Raw genomic sequence first — 25853 nt, forward strand, 5'->3', positions numbered from 1 at the left:
TTACTGTAAGTCGCTCTGGATAAGAGCGTCTGCTAAATGACTAAATGTAAATGTAAATGTAAACAATAAACCTTCTCTGATAATCGAGGTCAGACGGCTCCATGTATACAGTAAAGAGAGAGGAAGAAGAGATGAGGAAGAGACAACCCAGATGGAGGTACTGAGAACAAAGACCTGACATGTGTCCCCTCTGGTGGACAGAGGAGGACGATCAGTAGATCCAGGATTGACCTTGCTGACCCCTGACCTTATGATGAACCTAAAGTGGAGGACACCACCAGATGTAGGGAACACACATGTATCCTAGTTTAAGAGGTGTGTTATACAAGCAGAGGATGGGTTACATAAAGGACACTAACTTAAACTAAAGGTTGCTATTACTGTAACATATCAGGGATATGTCTGTGATTGTTTAATCATATATACAATTATTTGGGTATTTCCTTTTTTTATTTTATTTTTATTTTGTCAAACCATTCACTATAACATTCATTAAAACCAGTGAAAATGATCACAAGATCATATTCTATACAATATACAATTCTAATGTCTGATTCTTATCCTGAATTTGTTTTGTAATCAATTAAACTTTCCCTCCGGCAAATCCACATCTTTGTTTTTCAGTGTGTGACAGGAGTGATGATCAAAGGGGCGTCATCTACATAATCACAATCAGTACTGAGGTATGGATATAGTTTCTCAGTGAATTTGCAGCCAGTGAAAGAGTAGATATGAGACCTGGCCTCCACATCATAAAAGGAGACCAGACCCTCCTCATAGTCCACAAACACCCCCACCTTCTGGGGCTTCTGTTTCAGGGAGAGGAGGACAGGGGGGCCAGCCAGAGCTTCATACTTATCTCCATTCCTCAGCCATACTGTCCAGTATCCATACTCAGGACTTAGAGTGATCTCCCCCTTTCTGTTGATGGACTCTCTGACCACTCCCAGACCCCATTCCATTTTCCCCTCAACCTGCAACTCATAGTAGAACCTCCCTGAGGAGAAGCCCTGCTTTCCCAGGACACAGGAACAACTATCAAACCTCTCTGGATTGTCAGGGAGATCCTGCTCTATGTCTCCATCTCTCACGTGTTTCCCATCTTCAGACAAGATAAGGTAGGGACATGCTGTATCAGGGTCCAGAGTCACATCCACTGCATACTGCTGAATCCTCTTCAGTTCAGTGTCAGACAGCTTCTCCATCTCTTTATTGAGTGTCTCCTCCAGCTGAGACACAGCTCTCCTCACTGCCCCCACGCTCACACCACTGTGGACACTGATCTCAGACCAGTCCTTGGTGTGTGGAGGGGTGCTCAGGGATGGGAAGCTCTGGAGCAGGTGGAGGTGGTCCTCAGTGTGTGAGAGCTGCTCCAGCTCAGTGCTTCTCCTCTTCAGCTCAGTGATCTCCTGCTCCAGATCTTTAATCAACCCTTCAGCCTGTTTCTCTGCTGCTTTCTGCTTCTCCTCAATCACCTCAATGAATTCAGCCTGGCTTCTCTCAATGGAGCGCACCAGAGCAGTGAAGACCTGAACACTGTCTGATATATCTCTCTTGGCATCTCTCTTGCTGCTCTCTACTGAGAGTTTGATCTCCTGAACCTTCTCCAGTCTCTCCTGGATCATCTGCTGCATGTCTCCCTCTGTCTTCTTCATCTGAGTCTTCTTCACTTGACACTCCTCCTCTAGAGGAACAGTGTCATGGGTCTTGTGGTCCGTCTCAGTGCAGAAACGACACACACATATCTGGTCAGTCCTACAGAACAGCTCCAGGGGTCTCTCATGCTTCTGACACATCCTGTCCTCCAGGTTCTCCACAGGGTCGATCAGCTTGTGTTTCTTCAAGGCTGCAACTCTCTGATGAGGTTCCAGGTGAGTCTCACAGTAAGAGGCCAGACAAACCAGACAGGACTTCAGGGCTTTGAGTTTGGTACTGGTACAGTAGTCACATGACACTTCAGGTTTAGTAGGACGCAGGTCTGGATTGATGGTATCTTTCAGTGGTTCTGACTTTCTGAACTGAGCCGCCATCTCAGAGATGAAAGTGTTGACATAGAGATCTGGTCTATTATCAAAAGTCAATTTACACATGGGACATTGAAACAGGTCACAGTTATTCCAGTACTTGGTGATACAGGCTTTGCAGAAGTTGTGTCCACATAGAATAGAGACAGGATCAGTGAACACATCCAGACAGACAGAACAATGGAACTGATCTTCAGACAGGAGACTCCTGCAGGAAGCCATATCTAGAATAAGACCAGAAGTTAAATTATAAATCTTGTGAACCTAAGAACTCATGAACAAAACTATAATGGTATATTGTTAAAAATGTACTTTCATTCAAGTAGCAATAGCACAGACAGAAACAGTACAATACAGAAATACTGCAAATCATTTCTAATGCTAATTTAGTCATTTTAGAAGAGCATAGTTCTATAGTCTTTCAAACGTCAGTCAAGCAACAGTCTGTATTTTACTAGCCACATCATCATTGGATACACCTGATTGATTCTCTGTTCTCACCTGTTGGTACTTGTTTTCTATGATCTTTGTGTGTAAAATAACCAAATCAATCTCTACCTAAACTAAGTAGAACATGCTTCCTGAGTTTAGAATCTCTGTAGTTTCGTCAGTGAAATAACGATAAGAGGCTCCTCCCCTCCCAGTCCTCTCCTGAACAAAGTTAACCCTTTCATGACTGAATTATATCTATCTTTTCAGCTGACAGGTAGTTTTATTACTATGAAGTAAGTGAGTGGGATAGATTGAGAGCAGCATGCCGTTGTGTAACACACTTCGGTTGTGGATAGTATGTCCAGAAATGTGTTTTGTGTATTGTATAAATATTATAAACATTGCATTTATAGTTAATGTTTCTACTGTTGTTTTGTTATAAAAACGTGCTATAAGCCGCACCCAAATATAAGGCGCATCACCGCAAGAAAAATACGGGAAAAATCGGAGGTATAAGCTGCAGCTTAGTTTCAGAAAAAAAAAAACGGTGAATGCCTAACACGACAAGTAACCTCTATTGAGTGTTAGATTGTTCTCTAGAGTCTAGACTGACTGAACTGAGTTTGACCGTGGTCTCTGTGTGTTCCGGAATTACACAGTGACCTCAGTGTCATGAAGTTTCATCTTTGACCTCTGCTACCCTGACCCCAGCAGTAAGGACGGGGCACGGCACATCATGACCGGCTCGTTGGCTGAAATCCTGCCGACGGTGTGTATGTTGTCTGTGTGTGTGTCTCTCTCTCTCTCTCTCTCTCTCTCTCTCTCTCTCTCTCTCTCTCTCTCTCTCTCTCTCTCTCTCTCTCTCTCTCTCTCTCTGACCTCAGCACCACTCAGCATGACCCCAGCCTCCTACTCTGCAGCCCATAGGGAACACAGTACATGTGTATGTGTATATGTGTTTGCGCGTGTGTGTGTGTGCAGGGTGAGATCCTCATCAAGGTGCTGCAGAGTGAGAACTATGAGGAGAGACAAGATGGTCATGGTCCTGGTCATCTTCAGCACCATTGATACTATACTGACATGGAGGACCACAGACTCATGGAGGACCACAGAGGTGAATAAGACCAAAAGTGAAATCAAAGAATTTCCTGGGATACTTCAATACTTAATCATTTGGTTTTAAAATGATGCCATATCTAAAAGTGAGAGTGGATGCTGTGAATTCTTTAATTCTTTGATCATTTTATATTCTTATATTAACTGGGAATCCAAGCAGAGAAACTGCTGGATGCTTCCTGTTCTGTAATGAACATTTTTATCCTGTTGTTCAGTATAGTCCTTGAATCTGTGATTCTGTAACTCTACTCTACTCTGTGTTTGTGTGTGTGTCTGTGTGTGTGTGTGTGGTGTGTCAGAGACAAGGGTAGAACCAGAAGGTCTTGCTACAGCCCTCCAGTCCCTCTCCCTGTTAGTATTCAGTGTGAGTTCTGCTGCAGCGTGTGTTCTACTGCAGCCCTCTTGAAACACAGAAGCTTCCCTGAGTCTGTCCAGGACGGTGAAGGAGCACTGAGGCAGTGTTGACTTTACTCAGCCTTTCCTCGTTTGTCCGGTTATCAGCTTCCGTTGGCACATGAAGGTATTCTTTGCAGTCACAGATTGCCCCCCCCCCCCCCCCCCCAACACACACTCACTTCCAAACCGAGTGCAGCCCTCCATCATCTTGTCCCCTAATGGCCGTATTCATCCTCAAGAGCCACTTGTGAGATTGGACACGGTATCTCAAGTCAAGTTTCAAGTCTTTTATTGTCAGCTGCACAGAACACAACAAGGTCAGACTGGGCAATGAAATTATTGGGATAAGACAACGCAAAGCAACCTGGCATAACATGACAAGTACTCAGAGCATAGATTACATCTATGATAAGCTAAAATATAATAAACCTAAATATACAATACAGTATACTAAACCTCTAATACACAATGACCTATACTAACCTTATATAACCTAAAGACAAGTGGGGTACAATTAGTGCAATATTGCTGATAGTGCAACCGGTAGATGAAAGTGACAGTGTGTAAAGTGGCTAGTGAGAAAGTGTTGAGTGTATCTGTCGTGCCTAATGACACGCTAGGTACCAGATCCTCCCCGGTGACAGACAATACCCAGAGACCGAAGCAGTTTATTCAACAAGAGGCAGGACTGTGGCACAGAGCAGCTGTATTTGGGACCCCACTAGGTGCTAGGCATAAACCCCCCTTTGGCCAGCTATGCCTTAACCGAAGAGCCCCCCACACCCCAATATTACCCCACAGCAAGGTACCTGCTAAAGGTATTATAAATACACGGTATTAACTAGGGACTCACAGCAAGCCACAGCAACGTCACAGCAAGCCACAGCAACGTCATAGCAAAGAGGGGGGTTGTCTTACGCCTGGGACACACTGGCTGCGAAGCGCCTGGACGCGCCGCGCAGCGCCACGATCGGCTACGACTGAGCAAACGCTGTTCACACCAGACGCGCATTTCTCCGCGCCTGTCACCAAGCCTTTCAGCTACTCTGAGCTTTCCTTTACGCTGACATGGTACATAAACATGGCATTGGCTATATCCCAGCATTGATCCTTATCTACGTTGTCCTTGTAAAATTGTTGCTGACATACAACAACTCCCTGTGCTTTTCAACTTCGAGAATTCATTTGATGCTGATTTTAGCTATTTAGGCTATGTCTGCGTGTGTGTTGTGTGCAACGCGTGACAAATCGTTACCAACATTGTGTAATTATAAAGTCTACAACTTTACAAATGTTCACCGTAGTCTATAATTAATGGAGTAAAATCTTAATAACGTGTTTTTTTATTCAAATATATCAACTAATATGGTGTATTTCATCATCCTGCAGCCGATTTCGCAAGTGTCTCGCGAAAGAATTCGACCAGCTGCCGAGACGATCGCTGCAGATCGCAGGCGATCGCAGGCAATCGCAGCGCTTCGCAGCCAGTGTGGTCGGTCCCATTTGATAACATGGGCGCCGAAAGAAAAAAGGAGGCGCTTCCAGGCGCGTCGCAGCAGATCGCAGCCGATCGCAGGCAATGTGTCCCAGGCGTTAGACCGGTCAATAACCAAACATGGTGATCTCTGCACAACTAGAAGTCCCTAGCCCTCCCCCAACAGCCTGAAGTACAAAAAATACAAATGGGTACTGGTCGGTCTGGTGTCCCCACCGACCAGTATTAAAAACAGTGAACAAGGCAGTCTATACAGTCAGCACCGCGCTGGATAACGTAGGAGAGGCGTACAGTCACTACCGTCCAGGATGGCAGGCGCTCGCCTCCTACCGTTCGAGCACGGAATCTGATCTGCGCAAGTCTGTCCCTTGGGAAACCTCTGTAGCACTGGTGACGCGTGGCTCCGCCCACCTCGAGGACTGCGGGAAACACAATGCAGGACACAAATGCTAAGGCAAACTCACGCCATTGAGCAAGCCGACCTAGTGGCACCAACAGTGGGGTGGAGTGACGAACTTCCCTTTTCAAAACAATCGTAGAGCGTGAAACAGTCAGCCTCGGAACCAGTCCATACACCGTGTCCGGAGTAGCACCAGGGTCCTTGCTCGATCCGTCTTCGCCAGCTATTACCACAAGGGAGGTGTACACAGTATGCCAGTATGCGAAGCTATATATACTTCCAGGTTCCCACACACCAAGGTAAAAGCAAACACGTCCCTTTCGGGAATACTTAGCGTTCGTTGGGTTACATCAGTTGCGATTGCCCCTGTCAGTCATGTGAATCCCCGCCTCTCGTCCCTCTCCCGTATCTTATCCACCGTCCGTTCCTCCTGCTCATCTCTCGGACTGCCCTCTTTATACAGGCAAGGGACCTATCCCCACGAACTACACCACTCCAGTCCCATCAAGCTAATTGCCATGTATTTGGCAATCAGATTAGCAACAAGCGTTTGTAGCCCATGTCCATGTCATAGCAACGCAACCATAACAGACACACCCAATACATAAAAGTCCAGTTCATAATACACTTGGCCTTTACAATAAATCATTACAGTTGCACAGTACACTTGACATATCAATGTCCATAATAATGTCCATTCAGAAGCCTGATGGCCCTTGGAAAGAAGCTGTTGTCCAGTCTGCGTGTGCAAGACCAAATGCTTCGGTATTGCCTGCCAGAAGGCAACAGGGTAAAAAGACGGAAGGATGGGTGGTATATATAGAGTATATAGAAGGGTAGATGGCTGAGCAGTTAGGGAATTGGGCTATTAATCAGAAATTACGTTGTGTCCTTGGGCAAGACACTTCACCTTACTTGCCTCGGGGGAATGTCCCTGTACTTACTGTAAGTCGCTCTGGATAAGAGCAGCTACTAAATGTAATGTAAATGTAAATGGGAATAGTCTCTTAGAATCCTGCCAGCTGTCCTGAGGCATCGTGTGTGGTAGGTGTCCTCTAGGGCTAGGAGCTTCCTGCCGCTGATGAACTCAGCAGACCTGACCACGCTGTGTAGGACCTTGCGGTCTGTCTGTGCAGCTCCCATACAACACTGTGATGCAACCAGTCAGAATGCTCTCTATAGTGCATCTGTAGAAGTTAGAGAGGATGACTGAGTCCCTGCCAAACTTCTTCAGTCTCCTCAGGAAGTAGAGGCGTTTCCGGGCCGCTTTGAACACCTTGTCCCTGTGAGCAGACCAGGTGAGATCATTGCTGATGTTCACCCCGAGGAACCTGAATCAGCTGACCTTTTCCACTTCGGATCCATTGATGTGAACGGGTGCATGCTCCTCCTCCTGCCTCCTCCCATAGTCCACAATCATCTCCTTAGTCTTGCTGACATTGAGAGAGAGGTTATTGTCCAGACACCATTATGTCAGGGTATCAATCTGTAGGCTGACTCGTCACTATCAGAGATGAGGCCCACAATGGTTGTGTCGTCAGCAAACTTAACAAGGAGGTTGGAGCCGTGCATTGCCGCACATTCGTGAGTGAACAAGGAGAACAGAAGAGGGCTGAGCACACAGCCCTGGGGGGTGCCTGTGTTGGTGATCAGTGTGGATGAGGTGTGGTCACCGATTCTCACCACCTGTGGCCTCACCGTCAGGAAGTGGAAGATCCACTTACATGGGGAGGTGCTTAGTCCCAGGTCCACAAGCTTGGAGACAAGTCTGGAGGGGATGATGGTATTGAATGCTGATCTGTAGTCAATGAACAGCATCCTCACATACGTATTCCCTTTGTCCAGGTGGGAGAGAGCGGTGTGTATGGTCAGGGCGATGGCATCGTCTGTAGACCTGTTGGACCGGTATGCAAACTGCATAGGGTCCAGGGTGGGAGGCAGCGAGGAGCAGATGAATGATTTGACTAGCCGCTCGAAGCACTTCATGATGACAGAGGTCAGTGCTATTGGGCGATAGTCGTTCATGCAGGTGACCTTGGTGTTCTTGGGCACAGGGACGATGGTGGTCCTCTTGAAGAAGGTGGGGAGTACAGACAGGCTGAGGGAGAGGTTGAAGATGTCACTGAAGACCCCTGCTAGCTGGTCAGCGCAACCCCTGAGGGCCCTACCTGAAATGCCGTCTGGGCCAGGTGCCATGCGAGGGTTGATCTTTTTGAAGCAATGCCTCACCTCAGCTACAGTTAGTGTAGGCACACCACTGGCTAGGCCTTCAGGTAGCTCCACTGCTGGGGGTCACTGTCCCTCTAAAAGTGAGCGTAGAAGGCATTCAGTGCCTTCTACGCCTTCTAAGTGTGTCTGTGTGTGTGCGTGTGTGTGTGCAGGGTGAGATCCTCATCAAGGTGCTGCAGAGTGAGGAGTATGAGGAGAGACTAGACTGTCATGGTCCTGGTCATCCTCAGCACCATTGATACTATACTGACTGTCATGGAGGACCATAAAGAGGTGACACATCAGCAGGTGTAGTTCCCTCCTCTTTCTCCTGCTACTGGAGCTGCTTGGTCACTCTCTCCCTCTTGGCAAGCAAGAGATAATGTTCCTTAGCCTCAGGTTTAAATAACACTGTATTGACTATTTCAAACATGTTAAAATAATAAACTGCTGTGGATCACACTCTCTCTCTCTCACCCCTCCTCTCTCTCTCCTTCTCTCCCCCCCCCTCTCTCTCTCTCTCTCTCTCTCTCCCTCTCTCCCATCATTCAGCAGTTGGAGGGATCTGTTTGCACGTGATCAGTCTGGTGTTACAGAGACAAGTTTCTACATTACAGTAAACAAAAAATGTTCAAGTAAATACTTGACGGGGGCCGGTTTGTGTGAGCCGGTCTGGATGAAAGTCCAGGGCCTATTTTTACTCCCAGTCCGTCCCTGCCTCTCATGTTTCCTACAATACAACTGGTGCCTGAACCCCAACCTGAACCCTGTACTCTGTCTGTACTGCAGGACTGTACATCACTAAACCAATCACTCAGTAAATCACTACACTCTGTACATCACTCATAGACAACTGGAGAGAGTCTGACATCCATACAAACCTCCCCTGACTGGATGTTCCCCTCTTTGTCACATACAGAGCACACACTTACTCATTCATTCTCTAAGGTCTATCACAATGATGCACACTGGTAACATGAAGTCAGGTATCATACATGTCTTTATTACATTTACATTTAGTCATTTAGCAAACGCTCTTATCCAGAGCGACTTACAGTTAGTACAGGGACATTCCCCCCGAGGAAAGTAGGGTGAAGTGCCTTGCCCAAGGACACAACGTCATTTGCACAGCCAGAATCGAACCGGCAACCTTCTGATTAATAGCCCGATTCCCTAACCGCTCAGCCATCTGACCCCCTATTAGTCAGAAATGAAGGTGGATGTTTGACAGTGAAATGAACACTCCAGCACTGATCTAGCAGCCTGGTTTGAGTCAACTGCAGCTTGTTGAGATCTCTCCTTGCTGCTGCTGACCATATGACTGGGCAGAACTCCAGGTGAGATCAGACCAGTGACTGGACCACCTGGAGCCTGATCTGAAGTGTCACACACACAGAGCATGTTCTCATTCTGGTGATACCTATTCCCATGTTACAGTCGATGTTTTGTTACCAAGGCAGCAGCTTGTCCAGTGTAATACCCAATCATGACTTGATTCATGTTCCACTCAGTACTACACTGTTTACAAGTGTAGAGAGAATACTGTATGTGTTGAGGTAGGGGGACATCTGGTGGTGAATACCTGACATGACAAGTAAACTTGTGTTGCATTGTTGACTGACTGAGTGTTGATTGTATCATGAAATGCAGTCTGTGACAAGTGTGTGTATATATGTCTGAGTCTGTGTGACAATGAGTACAAATTCTCAACAGATTACAGAAGAGAACAATTGACTTCAGACTGTAAGATTAGAATGACACCAGAAGGAATCAGTAGAGTCTTAGCAAGACTCTTCGCTTCAAGGTCAGAGAGCTCCATTTATACAGTAAAGAGAGAGGAAGAAGAGATGAGAAAGAGACAACCCAGATGGAGGTACTGAGAACAAAGACCTGACATGTGTCCCCTCTGGTGGACAGAGGAGGACGATCAGTAGATCCAGGATTGACCTTGCTGACCCCTGACCTTATGATGAACCTAAAATGGAGGACAACACCAGATGTAGGGAACACACATGTATCCTAGTTTAAGAGGTGTGTTATACAAGCAGAGGATGGGTTACATAAAGGATAACTTACTTTAATGTAATGATTGTGATTACTGTAAAATATCACAGATACACATTCATGAATCTGTCATTCGTTCATGATTTATACAAATAAAAATTTTGGTCATTCCATTCCGTTTTTTGCTTTCTTTATCCTTTGTGTTTTAATCATACACTTGTTTATAACATTCATTAAACCATCAGAGGAAACTATTACTAGAGAATATTTTATACAATATCTGATTCGGAATTTGTTTTGTAATCATGCACATGACACAAACAAATGCCTGGTCCTTCCTACAGAACAGTTCTAACAGTTTGTCATGCTTCTGACACATCCTGTCCTCCAGGTTCTCCACAGGGTCGATCAACTTGTGTTTCTTCAAGGCTGCAACTCTCTGATGAGGCTCCAGGTGAGTCTCACAGTAGGAGGTCAGACACACCAGACAGGACTTCAGGGCCTTGAGCTTGGTACCTGTACAGATGTCACATGACACTTCAGGTTTAGTAGAACGCAGTTCTGGACTGATAGTACCTTTCAGTGGCTCTGGTTTCCTGAACTGAGCAGCCATCTCAGAGATGAAAGTGTTGACATAGAGATCAGGTCTCTTATCAAAAGTATTTTTACACATGGGACATTGACACAGGTCACTGTTGTCCCAGTACTTTGTGATACAGGCCTTGCAGAAGTTGTGTCCACATGAAGTAGAGACAGGATCAGTGAACACATCCAGACAGATAGAACACAGGAACTGATCTTCAGACAGGAGACTGCTACAGGAAGCCATTTCTAGAAGACCAAAAGGTAAATAAGGAATCTTGTGAACATATGAACTCATCAAAACAACTGTAACATTTTATATTGCACATTTGGAGTATGGGGAAACGCAATTTTGATAGTCTGTGTAACTAATTGTTGCATGGTCTGATTGACAATAAAGTCACTTTGACTTTGATATTGTAAAAATTTTACTTTCATAAAAGGAGGAGTAGCCTACATGAATTGTACAATTCAGAAATACTGCATGAAACACTGCTATGAATTTTACATTTCATTCATTTAGAAGAAGCTTTTAACCAAAGTAAGGTACAAATGGTGCATATGGAAAATACAACCGAATATCAAGGATCAGAAGAGCATAGTTCTACAGTCTTTCGAATGTCAGAGTCAAGCAAGTCAGTATTTTCTGTTCTCACCAGTTGGTACTTACTGTATGTTATGCTGTCTTGGATTTATGTGTATGAAATTACCAAAAATCTGTCAAACTAAGCTAAGTAGATTGTTTCATGAGTTCAGAATCTGTTTCGTTTCAGTGAAATAATAAGAAGCTCCTCCCCTCTTAGTCCTCTGTCCTGAACAAAGTTAACCCTTACATGGCTGAATTATTTAGCAAGTCAAAAGGAAAGACACATTTATTTAAAGCTAATGAAACTGAGACATTGCAGTGGATCCCTAACTTATTGTCTGATAAGAACACTGCTAAGTGCTCAGAAAGCAGAGAATTACACTGTAGATCAATTATTTGACATTCGCAAATATTGTCACTATTCCACATATTTATTTAAAATAATGTTGTCCTAATGCTCTTTCTAACATACATCCTTGATGAAATGTCTCCTTTCTCACACTTCTCCTCTCTGTAGATTTGATATCAATAACACCCATCCAGTTGGAGAGACACATTCCTGACTCTGCCATCCCCTCTGTACAGTACAGTTTGGTTCCCAGCAGCACTTATCCATGGTGATCGTGACAAATGTTTCCTGTCCAATGGTAACAGCTCATGCTGGGGAACACTGGAGAGATCCTAACAGGAGAGGAAGAAGAGATTAAATGACCCTGACCTCAACACAACTACTAGACACTTGACTTCCTCTAGTTGTTTGAACTAATATATGAAACATGCTACCAAGAGGTAGCTTGTGCTGGAGAGAGAGGCAGTGAGTGGGAGAGATTGAGAGAGATAAAAATAGAGATAAATAAAAATAGTGTGATAAGGGAAGACTGAGAGAGAGACGGTGGTGAATGGAAGTGAACATAAGTGTGTGTATGGTGTGTTTATGTGTGTGTGCAGAGTGAGCATGTGTATGTTATCTACATTTTAGTCAAGATACTCTCCTACTGATTTAACCATTTTTTATGTAATACTGTAGGTTTGTCTTTGGCAAGGGTTTGTATCTAATCGGAAAACGTTCTGCCTTGGAGCAGCTGGCATAGCACAATCTTAGCACATCAAACTTAATGTTTAGACATTTTAATGAGCAAAGTCGAAAGGCTTCACAGAGCATTAACAACATCCTGTAGTGATGATAGAGAATACAGTATGGAGGAGCTGGGAATGGTGGAGGGTGGCAGCAACAGCACAATATGCAGGTAAACAGTAACACATGATGTGTGAGGATGTGTGTTCAGGTCTGTGAAGACATGCAGTATTCAAGTCCTCTAAGGGGGAAGGCAGAGACCTTAAATTAACACACCTGCAGGTGATTGTGTGAGTGTGTGAGCTGATGATGTGGCGCACAGCCTAAATGCCATGCCAGAACTAGCTCCACCAAATGGTGCTTCATAAATATGAAGCACTATAACAATCTTAGTGGTCATTGCACCTCTCCTGAACCCCACCTGAACCCTGTACTCTGTTTGTACTGCAGGACTGTACATCACTAAACCAGCGTCAAAATCACACCTAGACTATGTACCTCACTCTCCTTCAGTCAACAACAGTCAACACTGAGCCGGCAAAGCTGGGGGGTATTCGTCGTAATTTTCAGGCTAAGATAAAAAACGCCCCTCTTTTTGGTTCGTGGAAGCAACTTTCGATAAATCACCATAGTAACATATCAACTAGAGAGGGTACAATTTCTGGGGAAATTGTAGGGTGCACAGCAAAATCTGTAGTGTTAATTTGAGTTAAATTCCCAGTGTAAATTATTTCGAGTGAATGGGTGTTGATTTGTGTGTTATTTTAACACTCGCAGTGCTGAAAAGGCTCTGTGGGGGGCGTCATTTCAAGGAGTCAGGAGCATACACTCATTCTGAGTTACTTTCCACATCCGGTTTTTTCGCGCTCATTGACGAGAAGGACATTTGTCGTCACTGATTTACCGTGCCAGCTGCCAGTGAATTAGCGCGCCCAGAAGAAAACTGTGTGGGATTGGGATATTCAGTTTAAAAGGTAAGAACCACATTTATCAATTTATAAAGCTTGTTAGTCGTTATTTAAATCATGTTTGAACATTAAGTGGGGTGTGATGCAGTCGATATGTGGCAACGTGTGGATTTTAGCTACTGTACTTGCTAGCTTATAGTTAGCTAACGCTAGCTAGCTAGTTGCTAACGTAGCTATAAGTAACTTTTCTTAGCATAACGCTACATTTTTCCATAAGTTAATCAACTGTACGTTAACGTTAGAGGTAAAATATACGTGTTTTGTAATTAAAGTTCCTAACAGTATATTTACTAAGGTTCTATGAAGATACCAGTCAGGGTTTAGCTACACTAATTGAATATGTGGGGTGGGGCGTCATCGTCGCCTTTTTTAAATATGGGGACGGTTGGTGTGTGAGAACATTTCTGTCAGGAATACTGTAGACTCACGGTGTTCCGTACAAACTCGGACGTATAGCGACTTCAAATGAGGCTGCAACGGTCAAAAATAAGGCTACAGCTAATCTGATAGCATCGTAGTTGCCGGAAAACGCTTGGCAACTTTCTGAGCTATGATTGACATGATGTTGAACCAATAATACACGTAAAAATATAAAAAAACGGCGACATCCGGCGTTGTTCGGAACATCATGAGTAGCTCACGGTGTTCCGTTTTCCGATATTATTTAACTCATGGTGTAACGTTTGCTTCTTTCCACCAGGGGTCCAACAGATGGAAACATGTTTAACTGACAACCACAACGATAAAACATTTAAAGACACTTGTTAGACACATATAAGAAACTTAAATGTGTTTATACTCATAATATAATATAAATAATATGCACATGTATAATATGGATACTATTATATGGATGATAATAATATGTATAATAACCTAATATACATTATTAGTATATACTATCCATATAAATTACCCTAAGTATGTATATTACGGACTATTCTAATTGCCCATTATTTTAATAACCAAATAAGTCACTTAGATTTGCTTTTGCTTGTGAAAGGCAACACATTACACTTTCTTTCATCGCAAGAAAGTTGGAATAGGAGCTTGTATTTGTGTGGTTGTAGGCAGTTATTCGCTAGCACACAGGTTTTCAGGGATACTTTATGGGAACACAGTGGAAGCTCCTGTGATTCTAGAGGTTACCCCTTACCTTGAATATGCGTCAAAATGAAAGCTGGTGGAAAGTTGGCGTCCGTCACAGGGTTCTCACAGGGACAAGTTATTCCTTAGGCTAGGCTACTTCTCAGCGTTAGAAATACAAGGTGTTGTGAAATGGACAAATTGTATATGGACAAAGCCAACTTCAATCCATAATTGCATTCACTCTTTATTTCCATAGCTATTGTGGTCTCAAACTAGCATAACTACATATTCTACACATACATATAGAATTGTAAATCAATTGGAGCCCTGCCTTCAACAGAGAACTGTGAGATGTTGTGTTTAGAAATATATTAGGATCATTAGCTTCCCTGCATAAGAACAGGTACTGACAAGAGGCGCGACGAGAACGCTGATCCATATGCCCCCCAAAAAAACTTAACATTAAAGTTGATTTTAAAAGATTAAACTGATTAAAGATTAAACTGTTGAAATGCAGAACATATTTAACAAAAACATTAAACAGAACTGGGTAAAATAGCCAAAGATAGCAAACATATATACAAAGTGCTAGATCTCACTGAGGAAGCACTTGGGGCAGTACCAGTCCCCTGCTGGCACACTTGCAATCCCCAAACAAGTGAGGTGGAACCAGAGCTCACAAAGTTCGCACTGAACCCACTCGTAGATGGCATCCTCCTCACCTGCCTCCTCACCTGAGGGAGGGGATAGGCTATGGCAGACAGCGCAGTGTCCGCCAAGCTCCTCCACTACTGCCATCTGCCTCTCCTTCTCTGCCCTCTTCCTCTCCTTTTCCTCCCTCTTCCTCTGGGCCTCCTCCTTCTTCCTCTGCGCCATCTCCCTTTTCCTCAGCACTTCTGCCTGTCTCCCAAGCCGAGCTTCCTCCTTCTCCTCTTCCTCCTGTCGGACCAGCAGCTCATTGTACTCGTCACTGGTGACGACCCGAGCACCAAGTGGTGGCCTCCTCCTCACCACTGGTAGCCGCTGGTCTTGACGGTTGGCCATCACTGGGGGCATTAAAATGTCTCCCCACTTGGCTGAGACCAGACCTGCTCGCACCAAAGGATTGGATTGGGCAGGTCCATGGCAGGTGCAGGTTCGGCAGCAAGGGGTTGCTGCAGGGGGGCAGGGCCGGTGGAGGAGGCTGGGCCGGGGGCTGGGCCGGTGGTGGTCGCCGTGGTGGGGGCTGGGCCGGGGGCTGGGCCGGTGGTGGTTGCCGTGGACGGGGCTGGGCCGGTGGTGGTCGCCGTGGAGGGGGCTGGGGCGGGGGCTGGGCCGGTGGTGGTCGCCGTGGAGGGGGCTGGGGCGGGGGCTGGGCCGGTGGTGGTCGCTGTGGAAGGGGCTGGGCCGGGGGCTGGGCCGGTGGTGGTCGCCATGGACGGGGCTGGGCTGATGGAGGTCGCCGTGGAGGGGGCTGGGCCGGTGGTGGTTGCCGTGGACGGGGCTGGGCCGGTGGTGGTCGCCGTGGAGGGGGCTGGGCCGGTGGTGGTCGCCGTGGAGGGTGCAGGTCTGACTTTGGTCAGCTGGGTCTTATCATACCCTCCCCTGTTGCAGGGGAAGAGGCCTGTCCTCCTGAAGGCTGCTCTGATGGTCTCAGGCTTGGCAGCCTTAGGCCAAGCTTCCTTAAGGAGGGGGGAAAAGTTTTTTTTCCCAAAAAAAACATCCCCCCTCACCAGGCCAAGACGGGCAGCATCCCGGTCAAAAATCCTCTTCAGAGGACCAAACACCCCCACATCCAGTGGCTGCATCACGTGGGTGGTGTGCGCAGGGAGGCACACAACCACCACCATGTTCTCCCTGCAGAACCGGATGGCTTCCCTGTTCTTATGTGGCTCCGCCTGGTCGACCACAAGGAGCAGAGGCCTCTCTGGGGGGGCATGTTTGACAAAGTGGCCTAACCACTTCAGCCACAGGCCACTGTCCATATACCCCTTCTCTGACCTGCCATAGATGGCACCATGGGGACCTTCCAGGGCATATGGAGCACTTGGGAGGCAGCCAGAGAAGATGACAAAAGGGGGGATGTCTGCCCCTGCAGCACTGATGCAGCTGTGCACAGTGATGTGCTCCCGGGTGGTGACTTGCTGCCTGTAAATGTGCTTTTTGCCTTTCGGCGCCAGCACCCGCTCCCTGGACTTGGGTTTGTCCCCAAACCCCGTCTCATCGGCATTAAAAACCAGATGAGGTGTCGTGTGGAAGCCGTGCTGGTGGAATATTGGCTCATAAAGATCAAAAAAGCCATCGATGGCTTCTTCCGTGGCCGCAAATACCCTGGCCCTGTCGATGTGGCTGGGGATCCTGGTAGACAGCTCTGGGTGGCGAGCCCGGAACCGTGACCACCAGTTGTCACTCAGGCCCCGCTCCAGATTGACCAGAGATGCCCTCCCTGAGGCTTTCACCATCTCCAGTGCGTACACCTTTATGGTGGCCCGGCTCAATGGCCACCCATGGTCTGCCATCCACAGGGAGTACCTTATGAGCTCCTCTTCCTCATCCGGAGTGATGGCCAGGTTGGTGTGGGGCCCATGGGTGTATTTACCAGTCACCCAATCCTGGAGGGTTGTGGCAGGCATGCCACTTTCCTTGGCCACTTCCCTCACACTCCCCCCCCCCCCCTCACCTCTGCCACCCTTACCTCCATCTCCTGAGGGGTGTAGGTCCTCCTCCTCTTGGACTCTTTTGATGTCATAGCTGTAGAAATAGACAAAGAAAACAACAATCCTTTATTCAGGCCTATCACACATTGTGAACACACGTGTGGATGGTGGTGGAGAACACCAGGGGACCAGACCTAGTGCTTCACATGTCCTGACAAGGGACACAGACAGGAGAGCAATCTGAGAATGATAACTAAGCTTTATCGTTTGTGGCATAATAGATGAAGCTCGAGTTCTTCTAGATATTGTTTTTGCTGGTGCGCCACAGTTAGGCTACAATACAGTATATTGATGATCATATATATTGATCATGCTAAGTTTACTAATAAAGGCAGAAGACACCACAGGGATTTGAACCCCGTCCTGACAAAGCAGGAGTGCCACCACTGGAGTCAAAGGGAGCGCCACACAGTATTAGACCCTACTGTAACTGTTTTCTATTTCATAATATATTAAATAAGGTTGACTATAGCATCAGTAATAACTGTTCAGTAATTGTATTTTAAGTAAGAGAAATATCACGTCCTAACAGTAGTGTTCAGTCTAATGATTTTAAGTTGCGGCTGCACAAGACGCAACATGACAGTTAAGGTTTCCTGAGGTAATTTTTTTTTTAATAAATGGTCTTATTGGGTAGTTTTGATAATGATTGTAAAGGAATACATTAGCATTAAATAAAATAAGATCAGTTTGACGTAATTCAATACATAATAATACATTTATATTGGTTTCACTCAAAAAGACGCGTCATGACAGTCAATTTTCCTGCGGTGATTCTAGCATTAATCCATCGCGTAATCAAGACTGTAACAAGTCATTTTAAAACTACAAATTGTATGAAATGATACGTCAAAACATACTTTAAGATGTTTTTGTTTAATTTAGACATTTGTAAGTTGATAAAACAAGGCTTAGAGAGCAGTTTCCCTTACGGAGATACGGCTCCGCCTAGCTAATTGCTATGCAAATTCCTCTCCCGGCACCATTTTTAAAGACCATGATTCAACGGTAGGGGGAGCTTCGCTACTTACTGTGCTCTTGTTGACAGCAGAAGTCCAACTGATGTCAATTTGATTTGGCTGGAAGCGGGAGAAAATTAACTTTGTAACAGTATCTTTATCTTTTTAACAACTTTTACTGTTTCATAAGCGGCTGCAGCCGTAAATGTGCAGGCGAAAGTTACACATGAATGTACGCGTTAGTTAACGCTTGCAGGCGTTAAATAAACGCCTGTATATTTACACGTGCAATTGCAGGCGTTAAATAAACGCCTGTATATTTACACGTGCAATTGCAGGCGTTAAATAAACGCCTGTATATTTACACGTGCAATTGCAGGCGTTAAATAAACGCCTGTATATTTACACGTGCAATTGCAGGCGTTAAATAAACGCCTTTATATTTACACGTGCAATTGCAGGCGTTAAATAAACGCCTATATATTTACACGTGCAATTGCAGGCGTTAAATAAACGCCACATGCAAATCACTGCCCACAATTTCCCTAGCTCCTCCTGCAGTTATCTGGGCTAGTGTGATTTGATTCTTCCCTGTATTTTCAAGTACCAGCTCCTCCCCACTGTAGAAGCGGAAGATTTCAAAACAAGTTTAGCCCAGCACACAGAAGTTTGAAGGATGAGAAGATGGCAAGAAGGAACTTCATAAGACAGTGTAAGCAGACACTAAATGACTGCACTCAGCTTTTACTGTCGGATAACCCTGGACACGACGACCTTCAGTCCATGTTGACAAAGGTACAGTTTTTTCGAAATCATTATTTGTGACTTAATCGTAATCTTCACCGGCTAGCTAGGCTAACAGGGGTTTAACTTGGTCACTCGCTGTGCGGATAGCTTTTGTTTGTTTGTTTTTTAGCAATGGATTGCTACTGTGATACTTCTGCATTGCTAGCTAGCCAGTCACTGACTAGTCTAGACTGTTGGATAAAGACTAGCTATTTGCGTTTCGTTTTTATCCGTGAAAGCTGCCATGTTAAGGCTGGACAGTCCATATCCAACTATCTGTCCCCTAGTTATGTAGCTAGCTAAACGAGTTAGCCTCAACCCCCAACCATCTGCTATCCTCAGTAGTCAGTACAGTAGGCTCCAGTGCTGCACATTCTTGACATTCATTTTTTGTTGTTACCTAAAGTCGATTAGTCTAGCTAGCTGGTATTTTGAGGCAAAACCACTGCTGAAGGTGATGAAGAAAGTGTTTTGTCCGTCTCTTCATAAACGGAGTGACTAAGTTCAGTTGAGTTCTGGATTTTAATAAGTATTATCAATCTGCAGATTGGGAGAGAAAACCAGACCTCTGACAATAAATGACCACACAACACCAGGCTTAGGTCTCAATCATGTCTCTCTCCGCTCTGAAAGCCGGAGGACCATCTTTTATAGGGCACAGGAATGTAAACATAGATAGTGACAGTCAGGCAGTAATGACGTTACATTAGTCTCAGAGGAAGAGATTCACAGCTCCCAACACATGACCACTCAGACTAGAGAGATCATAGTTGGCGCTCTCCTTGTAGTCATGACCAAGGACGTTTACCCAGTACTTTCTCCTGATCACGAACATCTATTAACCCTGACACATAGACACCATCTACTCTTATTAATAGCAAGCTTACATGAGAACATACTAACTAGTATCCAATGACTAGTTATATTGATTAGTGAATAATGTAAGCACACCGGAAATCGCAATTTTTTCCACAGTCCCCCCATTTTGACGTTTAACGTCAACACAACAACCATTCATCAACTGTTTATCTGGGGCCTGCTGTAGTGCCTTACATTTCACAAGTTTCATACCATTTAAAAACCTTAACAATCAAACAATACAGTATCTGTAACTACTCAGCACAGCATACATGATTATAGGATTTGAAGAAATATTAGGTAGTACCCAATCACAGGTGAAAAGGTACAAAGTCATTGAAGTGAATAGCTTTTTGCTTAGTTTATCAATAGTTCTAGAAACATAGGCATATTTCTCTGCTGGACATACCCACTGGTCATGCTCTCGTGAGCTCAACACATCAGGGTATAGGTCAAACACTGTTCATTAAATTCAGAGTATTTCAAACAGTATAAAAAGTAATAAAGTAACCATCTTTAATTATTGTTAACTGATCTGTGGTCAAGGACAGATCTATTCACATTGCATACAGCATTGTATATCAGTTGGAAAATAGAAGGAGGCAAATGGCCATCTTTATTACATTGGCAAAATAGTCACTTGGTACTTGAGATTACATATCAGACATTTCAGTTATTCCCAGGGCAATAAAGTTATCATCAGTCTTGCTTGCTTTTGTCTGTGGCTTGATTTGGGCTACCATAATCTTACTGGCAGCCTTACAAAAACCTACTGCACAGCACTGTACACAGCAGGCAGTACACATCTTCCAAGCGCAAACCACAATCAGCACAACAACGATTAACATGCCCAATCCAGTGATTCCTATTTGAATGATAGTCGAAAAAGAAACCCCGAACAGAGGAGGTCAGTCAGCACAATTCCTAGCTTCAGGTTCCCCCAAAGCTGACATTATGTTTTAATGTAAGCAGCCATACTTGTGATATTAGCAGATTCATCATGGATAAAAGTACAACAGTCATGACCTATCACAGCACAGCTACCTCCCTGAACTGACAACAGATAATCCAGTGCCATACGGTTCTGGAGCACTACCTGCCTCATGGCCTTCATCTCAGACGCAACTGCAGTTAAGGCGTCGGCTGTCTCATTACCAATGGACTCCAACCCTACTGCTAAGCTCCTAATATCTCTAAAGGCAGTGATAACACCATACACAGGGAGAATGGCAACTGAAAACGTGAAAAGTGACTGAGTACTATTGAATCCACGTGATGTGATCCCAGCTTCTTAGCATCTGCATTAATAATACTTCTCTTGTGGCGGTGCCACCAATGTTTGGGAAAGGGGTGCAGGGGCAACCCATCTACAGGTCTGAGGGCTCCTACAATAAACCCAAGGTAACACGTTCCTGACCAGACGGCCGGCAGGAAATAATAAGCACTCTTAACACATACCCACATGGTGCCATTGTTAGCTGCACGACGAGACCAAAATGGTGATGCCCTTATACTTACAGGTCCATCTGCAACAGGCAAATCATGCAACAGGCTGTTAGCATACATACCACAGTGTGGTTACATGTATTTTTACCAAATACCTTCCCATAATTATTTAAACATTTAATCAACCATATACTACATCTTCTGTAGTATGCTAAAAGTGTAGGAATAGCATAGTCAGCAACATCAGGAATTTATGTCACCCGCCCAAATGGTATACAGGACAAGTAACATTGAACTCAGATACAATTGAACTTACAAATCATCCAGTAGAGTGTGAGCATACATAGAAACCGTATCCTTGCATGTATTTTTTCACTCTCACTGTACCACTATGCCATACACAAAACAATGCAGGTGGGGCATATTCAAGAGATGACTGACTTGTTCGACAGAACAGTCACATTTGTTATATCCAACCCTACACAAGGCCACTTCTTGACCTTTCACATATCAGCCATTGACAGAGGGACAGATATCCCTGGATAACCTCCAGAATGCTTGGGACTCTAACCACAAACCCTGCAAGGTCTGTCCCCTCTAATGCTGCGTCCAGTCATTTTTTCCCGTCCACGGAAAGGTGTTGTTGCACAGATTGTTCTTCATGTGTGCTTTATGATGAATCTCAATGTTCACATCAGTATAATTGGGAGCGTGCAATAGTGACTCTCGGTGTGGCTCATGTATGCGATGTCTGTGGACTCGTGCGTCCAGTATCAGTAAATGTCTGTCAGGTGTGTGCGTCAGTATGTCTGGATCTCATCTCTCATCGTAGCTCCGGCAGCGGCCTCGGTTTCCTTGAAACAGCCGAGGGCCTCCACCACAGTATCCTCTCGTCCCCATTCTGGGTGCTGTCATCTGCTTCATGTAGAGGCCGGAGGAAGACTGAAAGTGTCTTCCCCTCTCCAGGCTCCTCTCTCTGGTTTCCCGTCTGGGTGCTGTCATCTGCTTCATGAATCACACATGGGGGAGAGAGGCATGGTAGCAACAGCAGCCCCTCTCTGGCTTTCTCCTCATGTGACTCACCTTTCGACGTCTTCAACACCTCCGGGTGGGTGCTCTTTGGGACCTCCTTCTCAGCGCCCCTGGATTGGAGTGCTGGATGGCGGGTTCCTGGTTTTGGCTCAAATCGGTCAGCTGGACTGGAGCCTGCTCCCGGATCAGCCGCTGCAAACGGGTCTCCACCCCCCTTGGTGTACTCCTGGAGGAGTAACCCAGTGGGGATGAGACAAATGACAAGTTGGAGCAGGCACCATTTGGAGGTGCACCTGCTCCTCCACCGGCCCCTGGCTCTCCGTTGGGACCCTCCACCGTGTTGTTCGGTGGAGGGGCCATTTTGCACTCCGTTGCATGAATCCATGTCGGACGACCTTCCACTTTTACAGCTGTGTGAGTCACCAAGAGAAAACCAGGTATGGACCGGTCCATCTTGGTGAGAGGGCAGTCCTCCGTTTGTGCACTTTCACATAGTCTCCCGGTTGATAGGGATGACATGGCTCCCCAGCGGGCAGCTTTCACCTGTGAATGCACAACCCTGGTTGCTCTAGTTAGGGCAAAACAAAAGTTTAACATTGTATCATCCATCTGGTGGATATCCATCTGTTTCAATGATAGTGGGGGAGAGACAGGCAATTTCATTGGTCTCCCTAAAACTATCTTGTGTGGGGAAAGTCCATTCCTCCTCTGGGCTCATGGCCATATGAGCTAGTGGGAGTGCATCAGGCCATTTTAGGCCAGTCTCTTCACATATCTTGGCTAGTTTGTTTTTCAAAGTTCCATTTTGCCTCTCCACTGCCCCTGCAGACTGTGGGTGGTAGGGACAGTGAAAATGCTGGTTGATCTGGAGCGCTTTACAAAGTTCCTGAACAATTTGACCCGTGAAATGTGAACCTCTATCACTGGACAGTCTTGTGAGGATCCCATATCTACAGATCACATCTCTAATAATAAGAATCTTGGCTATCGTGGTAGCATCAACTTTCCGACATGGGTAGGCTTCTACCCATTTCGAGATCATGTCAACAATTACAAGTACATACTCAAAATTACAACACTTGTTGTTGTACAACATTTTGTAAATTAATAAAAGGACCACTTGGTGGTGGGTGGGATCTTCTCTTTGGTCCCTTTTCGGGATTATGCTGCTGGTAAATATGACACTGAGCACAATATTGCTAAGCCTTTGTGGAAAAAAACAGGTGCAAACCAATCTGTATTTACTATTGAGACCATACCCCCCTTGCTCGTATGGGCACATCCGTGCGCCATGCGAGCCAACCAAGGGAACAATGCACATGGAATCTTTCGCACAGCCAACAGATAACCAATCATCCCTCTCAGTGTTATCAGCAGCGGCTCAAAGGTCCGCCACAACATGAAGAGAGGGAGTGCGTGTTTCCGGTTGCTGAGACACAAACAAATAGAGACCTGGGACACATCAGAGGAGTTGGCCGCAGCCTTTGCTGCTAAATCAGCTCTAGCATTTCCTCTTGAAACATCATCTGTATTGTTAGTATGAGCCTCACACTTAGTTACAATAGCTAGCTTTCTCTGTAGTAGTATTGCAGACAACAAATTATCAATCATCTTTCCATTCTTGATTGCTCCACCTGAGGAGTTAATGAAACCTCTTTCTCGCCATATGGCACCAAAATCGTAAGTAACTCCAAATCCATACCTTGAGTGAGTGTGAATATTTACGACCTTGCCTTCTGACAAACAACATGCCCTTGTCAAAGCAAAACTCTGCCTGCTGTGCAGTGCATTGTGGAGACAGTTTACCAGATTTGAATGTCTCACTGTCCGTGCAGACCGCATATCCGGAGTTTAGAGAGCCATCCCATTCTCGGGACAAAGATCCATCTACGTACAACACAAGTTCAGCATTATCCATAGGTTTGTCAAACATATCAGGTCTGGGTGTTAGCACTTTATCGACAACCATCTCACAGTCATGTGGTTCACCATCATCAGGGGTGGGCAACAATGAAGCTGGATTCAATGGGGAGCATCTATGGATTGTAATGTTACTTTGAGTCAACAATTACAGTTCATACTTTGTAGCTCTAGTGGCTGACAGGTGTTGAGTTTTGGTGCGTAACAGAAAAGCACTTACTGCATGAGGAACCATCACTGCCAAGGGCGACCCCAGCACTATATCTGAAGTTGCTTACACACATGTTGCCGCAGCACAGACTGCTCGTAAGCACGGGGGGAAACCTGCTGCCACAGTATCTAAAGAAGAACTCACATAGGCAATAGGCCTCTTAAGATTACCATACTGCTGGGTCAGTACACCCTGGTGTAGTCTGGAAGACCGGGAGCTGGCGCCTGGGCCCAGGCCTGCTTGAGAGATACAAAAGATTTATCAGCTTCAGTTTTCCACAACAAATGAGTATCAGTCTCCTTCCTTAAGTCAAGGATAGGTCTAGCCAACACAGCATAATCAAGGATCTACTAACGACAATTCCCTGGCTGAACCTAGAAAAAGACTTGAGTTGTTTTGGTGTTCTAGGCTTCGGTATCCATCGGATGGCCTCCACTCTATCAGGCGTCAATAGATGCTCTGTACCTTTGAGTGTATGGCCCAGATACTTGACCTCCTAAGACCATAACTGCAGTTTTGCCTTTGAGGCCTTGTGGCCCTTCTCAGCCAGTGCCTGTAGCACAGCAATAGTGTCCTGTTGGCAGGAGGCAAGATTCTTAGAACATATCAAAAAGGTCATTAATATACTGCACCAGAGTAGAGCCGGCTGCTAAGGTGACATCCTGGAGGTCCTCTCGTAATGCTTGACTAAACAACGTAGGTGATTCGGTGTACCCCTGTGGTAGAACTGAAATGTATAGTGGACCTGGCGAAACGTGAATGCAAACAGATACTGGCTCTCTTCTGCAATGGTAACAGAAAAGAAAGCAAACAATAGTAATTCACAGAGCTAGAAAGTAACAGGGTTACTTGCTAAGTATCGTAACAGGGTTAGGCACAACAGGATGTATAACACAGGCATTACCTGCTTATAAACCCATAATAAACTTCCAAGTATTTTATTAGCATTAAAGGATCAAATTGACCTAAAGTCTACCTATGACTCCTTGTTTCAACAAAGCATTAATAACTGGGACAATACCTTTCCCTACTTCTCTATTACTAGCATACTGAGGTACGGTTCTCAAGAGTCGTACTACAAACAATGATAACAACTGGGGTAGCATTCTTAATGCGCCCAATATGATAAGCGTGTGTGGACCACAGTAGCTCAGGCCCAGCTTCTAGCAAGGCCACATCTGCGGTCGCTAAAATCTCTGCATTCCACTGCTGGGGGATGTGTATGGGATTGCTAGGCCAAGTGTTCTTTATCCTAAGGAATAGATAAGAAAAAGTCAGTAGTGCATTTCATTTCGGTTCAGTTTGCACAACAAATTCCTTTCCTACAGATTTACTTGTTACTTACTTTTACATAGTTGAAAGAAATACATGTTCATCTTTCAAAGATCCATCTATCCACCCATAAGAGCTAACTGACAGTTGTGTCCACAGGAACCCCAGAAACTACCACTATCATCTCATTGATTTGGGTACTGTATACTGTTGAACTGGCTAACCTAGTAGCTCTGGGTCTTACTTGAAAAAGAGAAGCTCTCTGCCTCCCGTATTCTTGATTATTATTATTTTTAGA

At 45.2% G+C, this 25853-nt stretch overlaps 1 protein-coding gene across 3 annotated transcripts in view; it reads right to left on the reverse strand.

Moving 5' to 3' along the window:
* Nucleotides 1–554: 554 nt before the first annotated feature.
* LOC134037481 (E3 ubiquitin-protein ligase TRIM39-like) overlaps nucleotides 555–25853 on the reverse strand; it is a 63558-nt gene continuing 38259 nt past the window's right edge. The window contains exons 1-3 of one of the 3 annotated variants that reach the window (XM_062482772.1): nucleotides 11328–11766; nucleotides 10652–10906; nucleotides 555–1978 (exon numbers count right to left, since the gene is read on the reverse strand). In XM_062482772.1, the coding sequence (XP_062338756.1) occupies nucleotides 621–1978; nucleotides 10652–10904 (1611 nt within the window). In that variant the 5' untranslated portion in view covers nucleotides 10905–10906; nucleotides 11328–11766 and the 3' untranslated portion in view covers nucleotides 555–620. Of the gene's footprint in view, nucleotides 2249–2525; nucleotides 2614–10651; nucleotides 10907–11327; nucleotides 11767–25853 lie in introns of those variants that run through there. The other 2 variants (XM_062482770.1, XM_062482771.1) reach the window with 2 other exon arrangements.

Source organism: Osmerus eperlanus, chromosome 17 (assembly GCF_963692335.1).
Source record: "Osmerus eperlanus chromosome 17, fOsmEpe2.1, whole genome shotgun sequence".
Lineage (NCBI taxonomy): Eukaryota > Metazoa > Chordata > Actinopteri > Osmeriformes > Osmeridae > Osmerus > Osmerus eperlanus.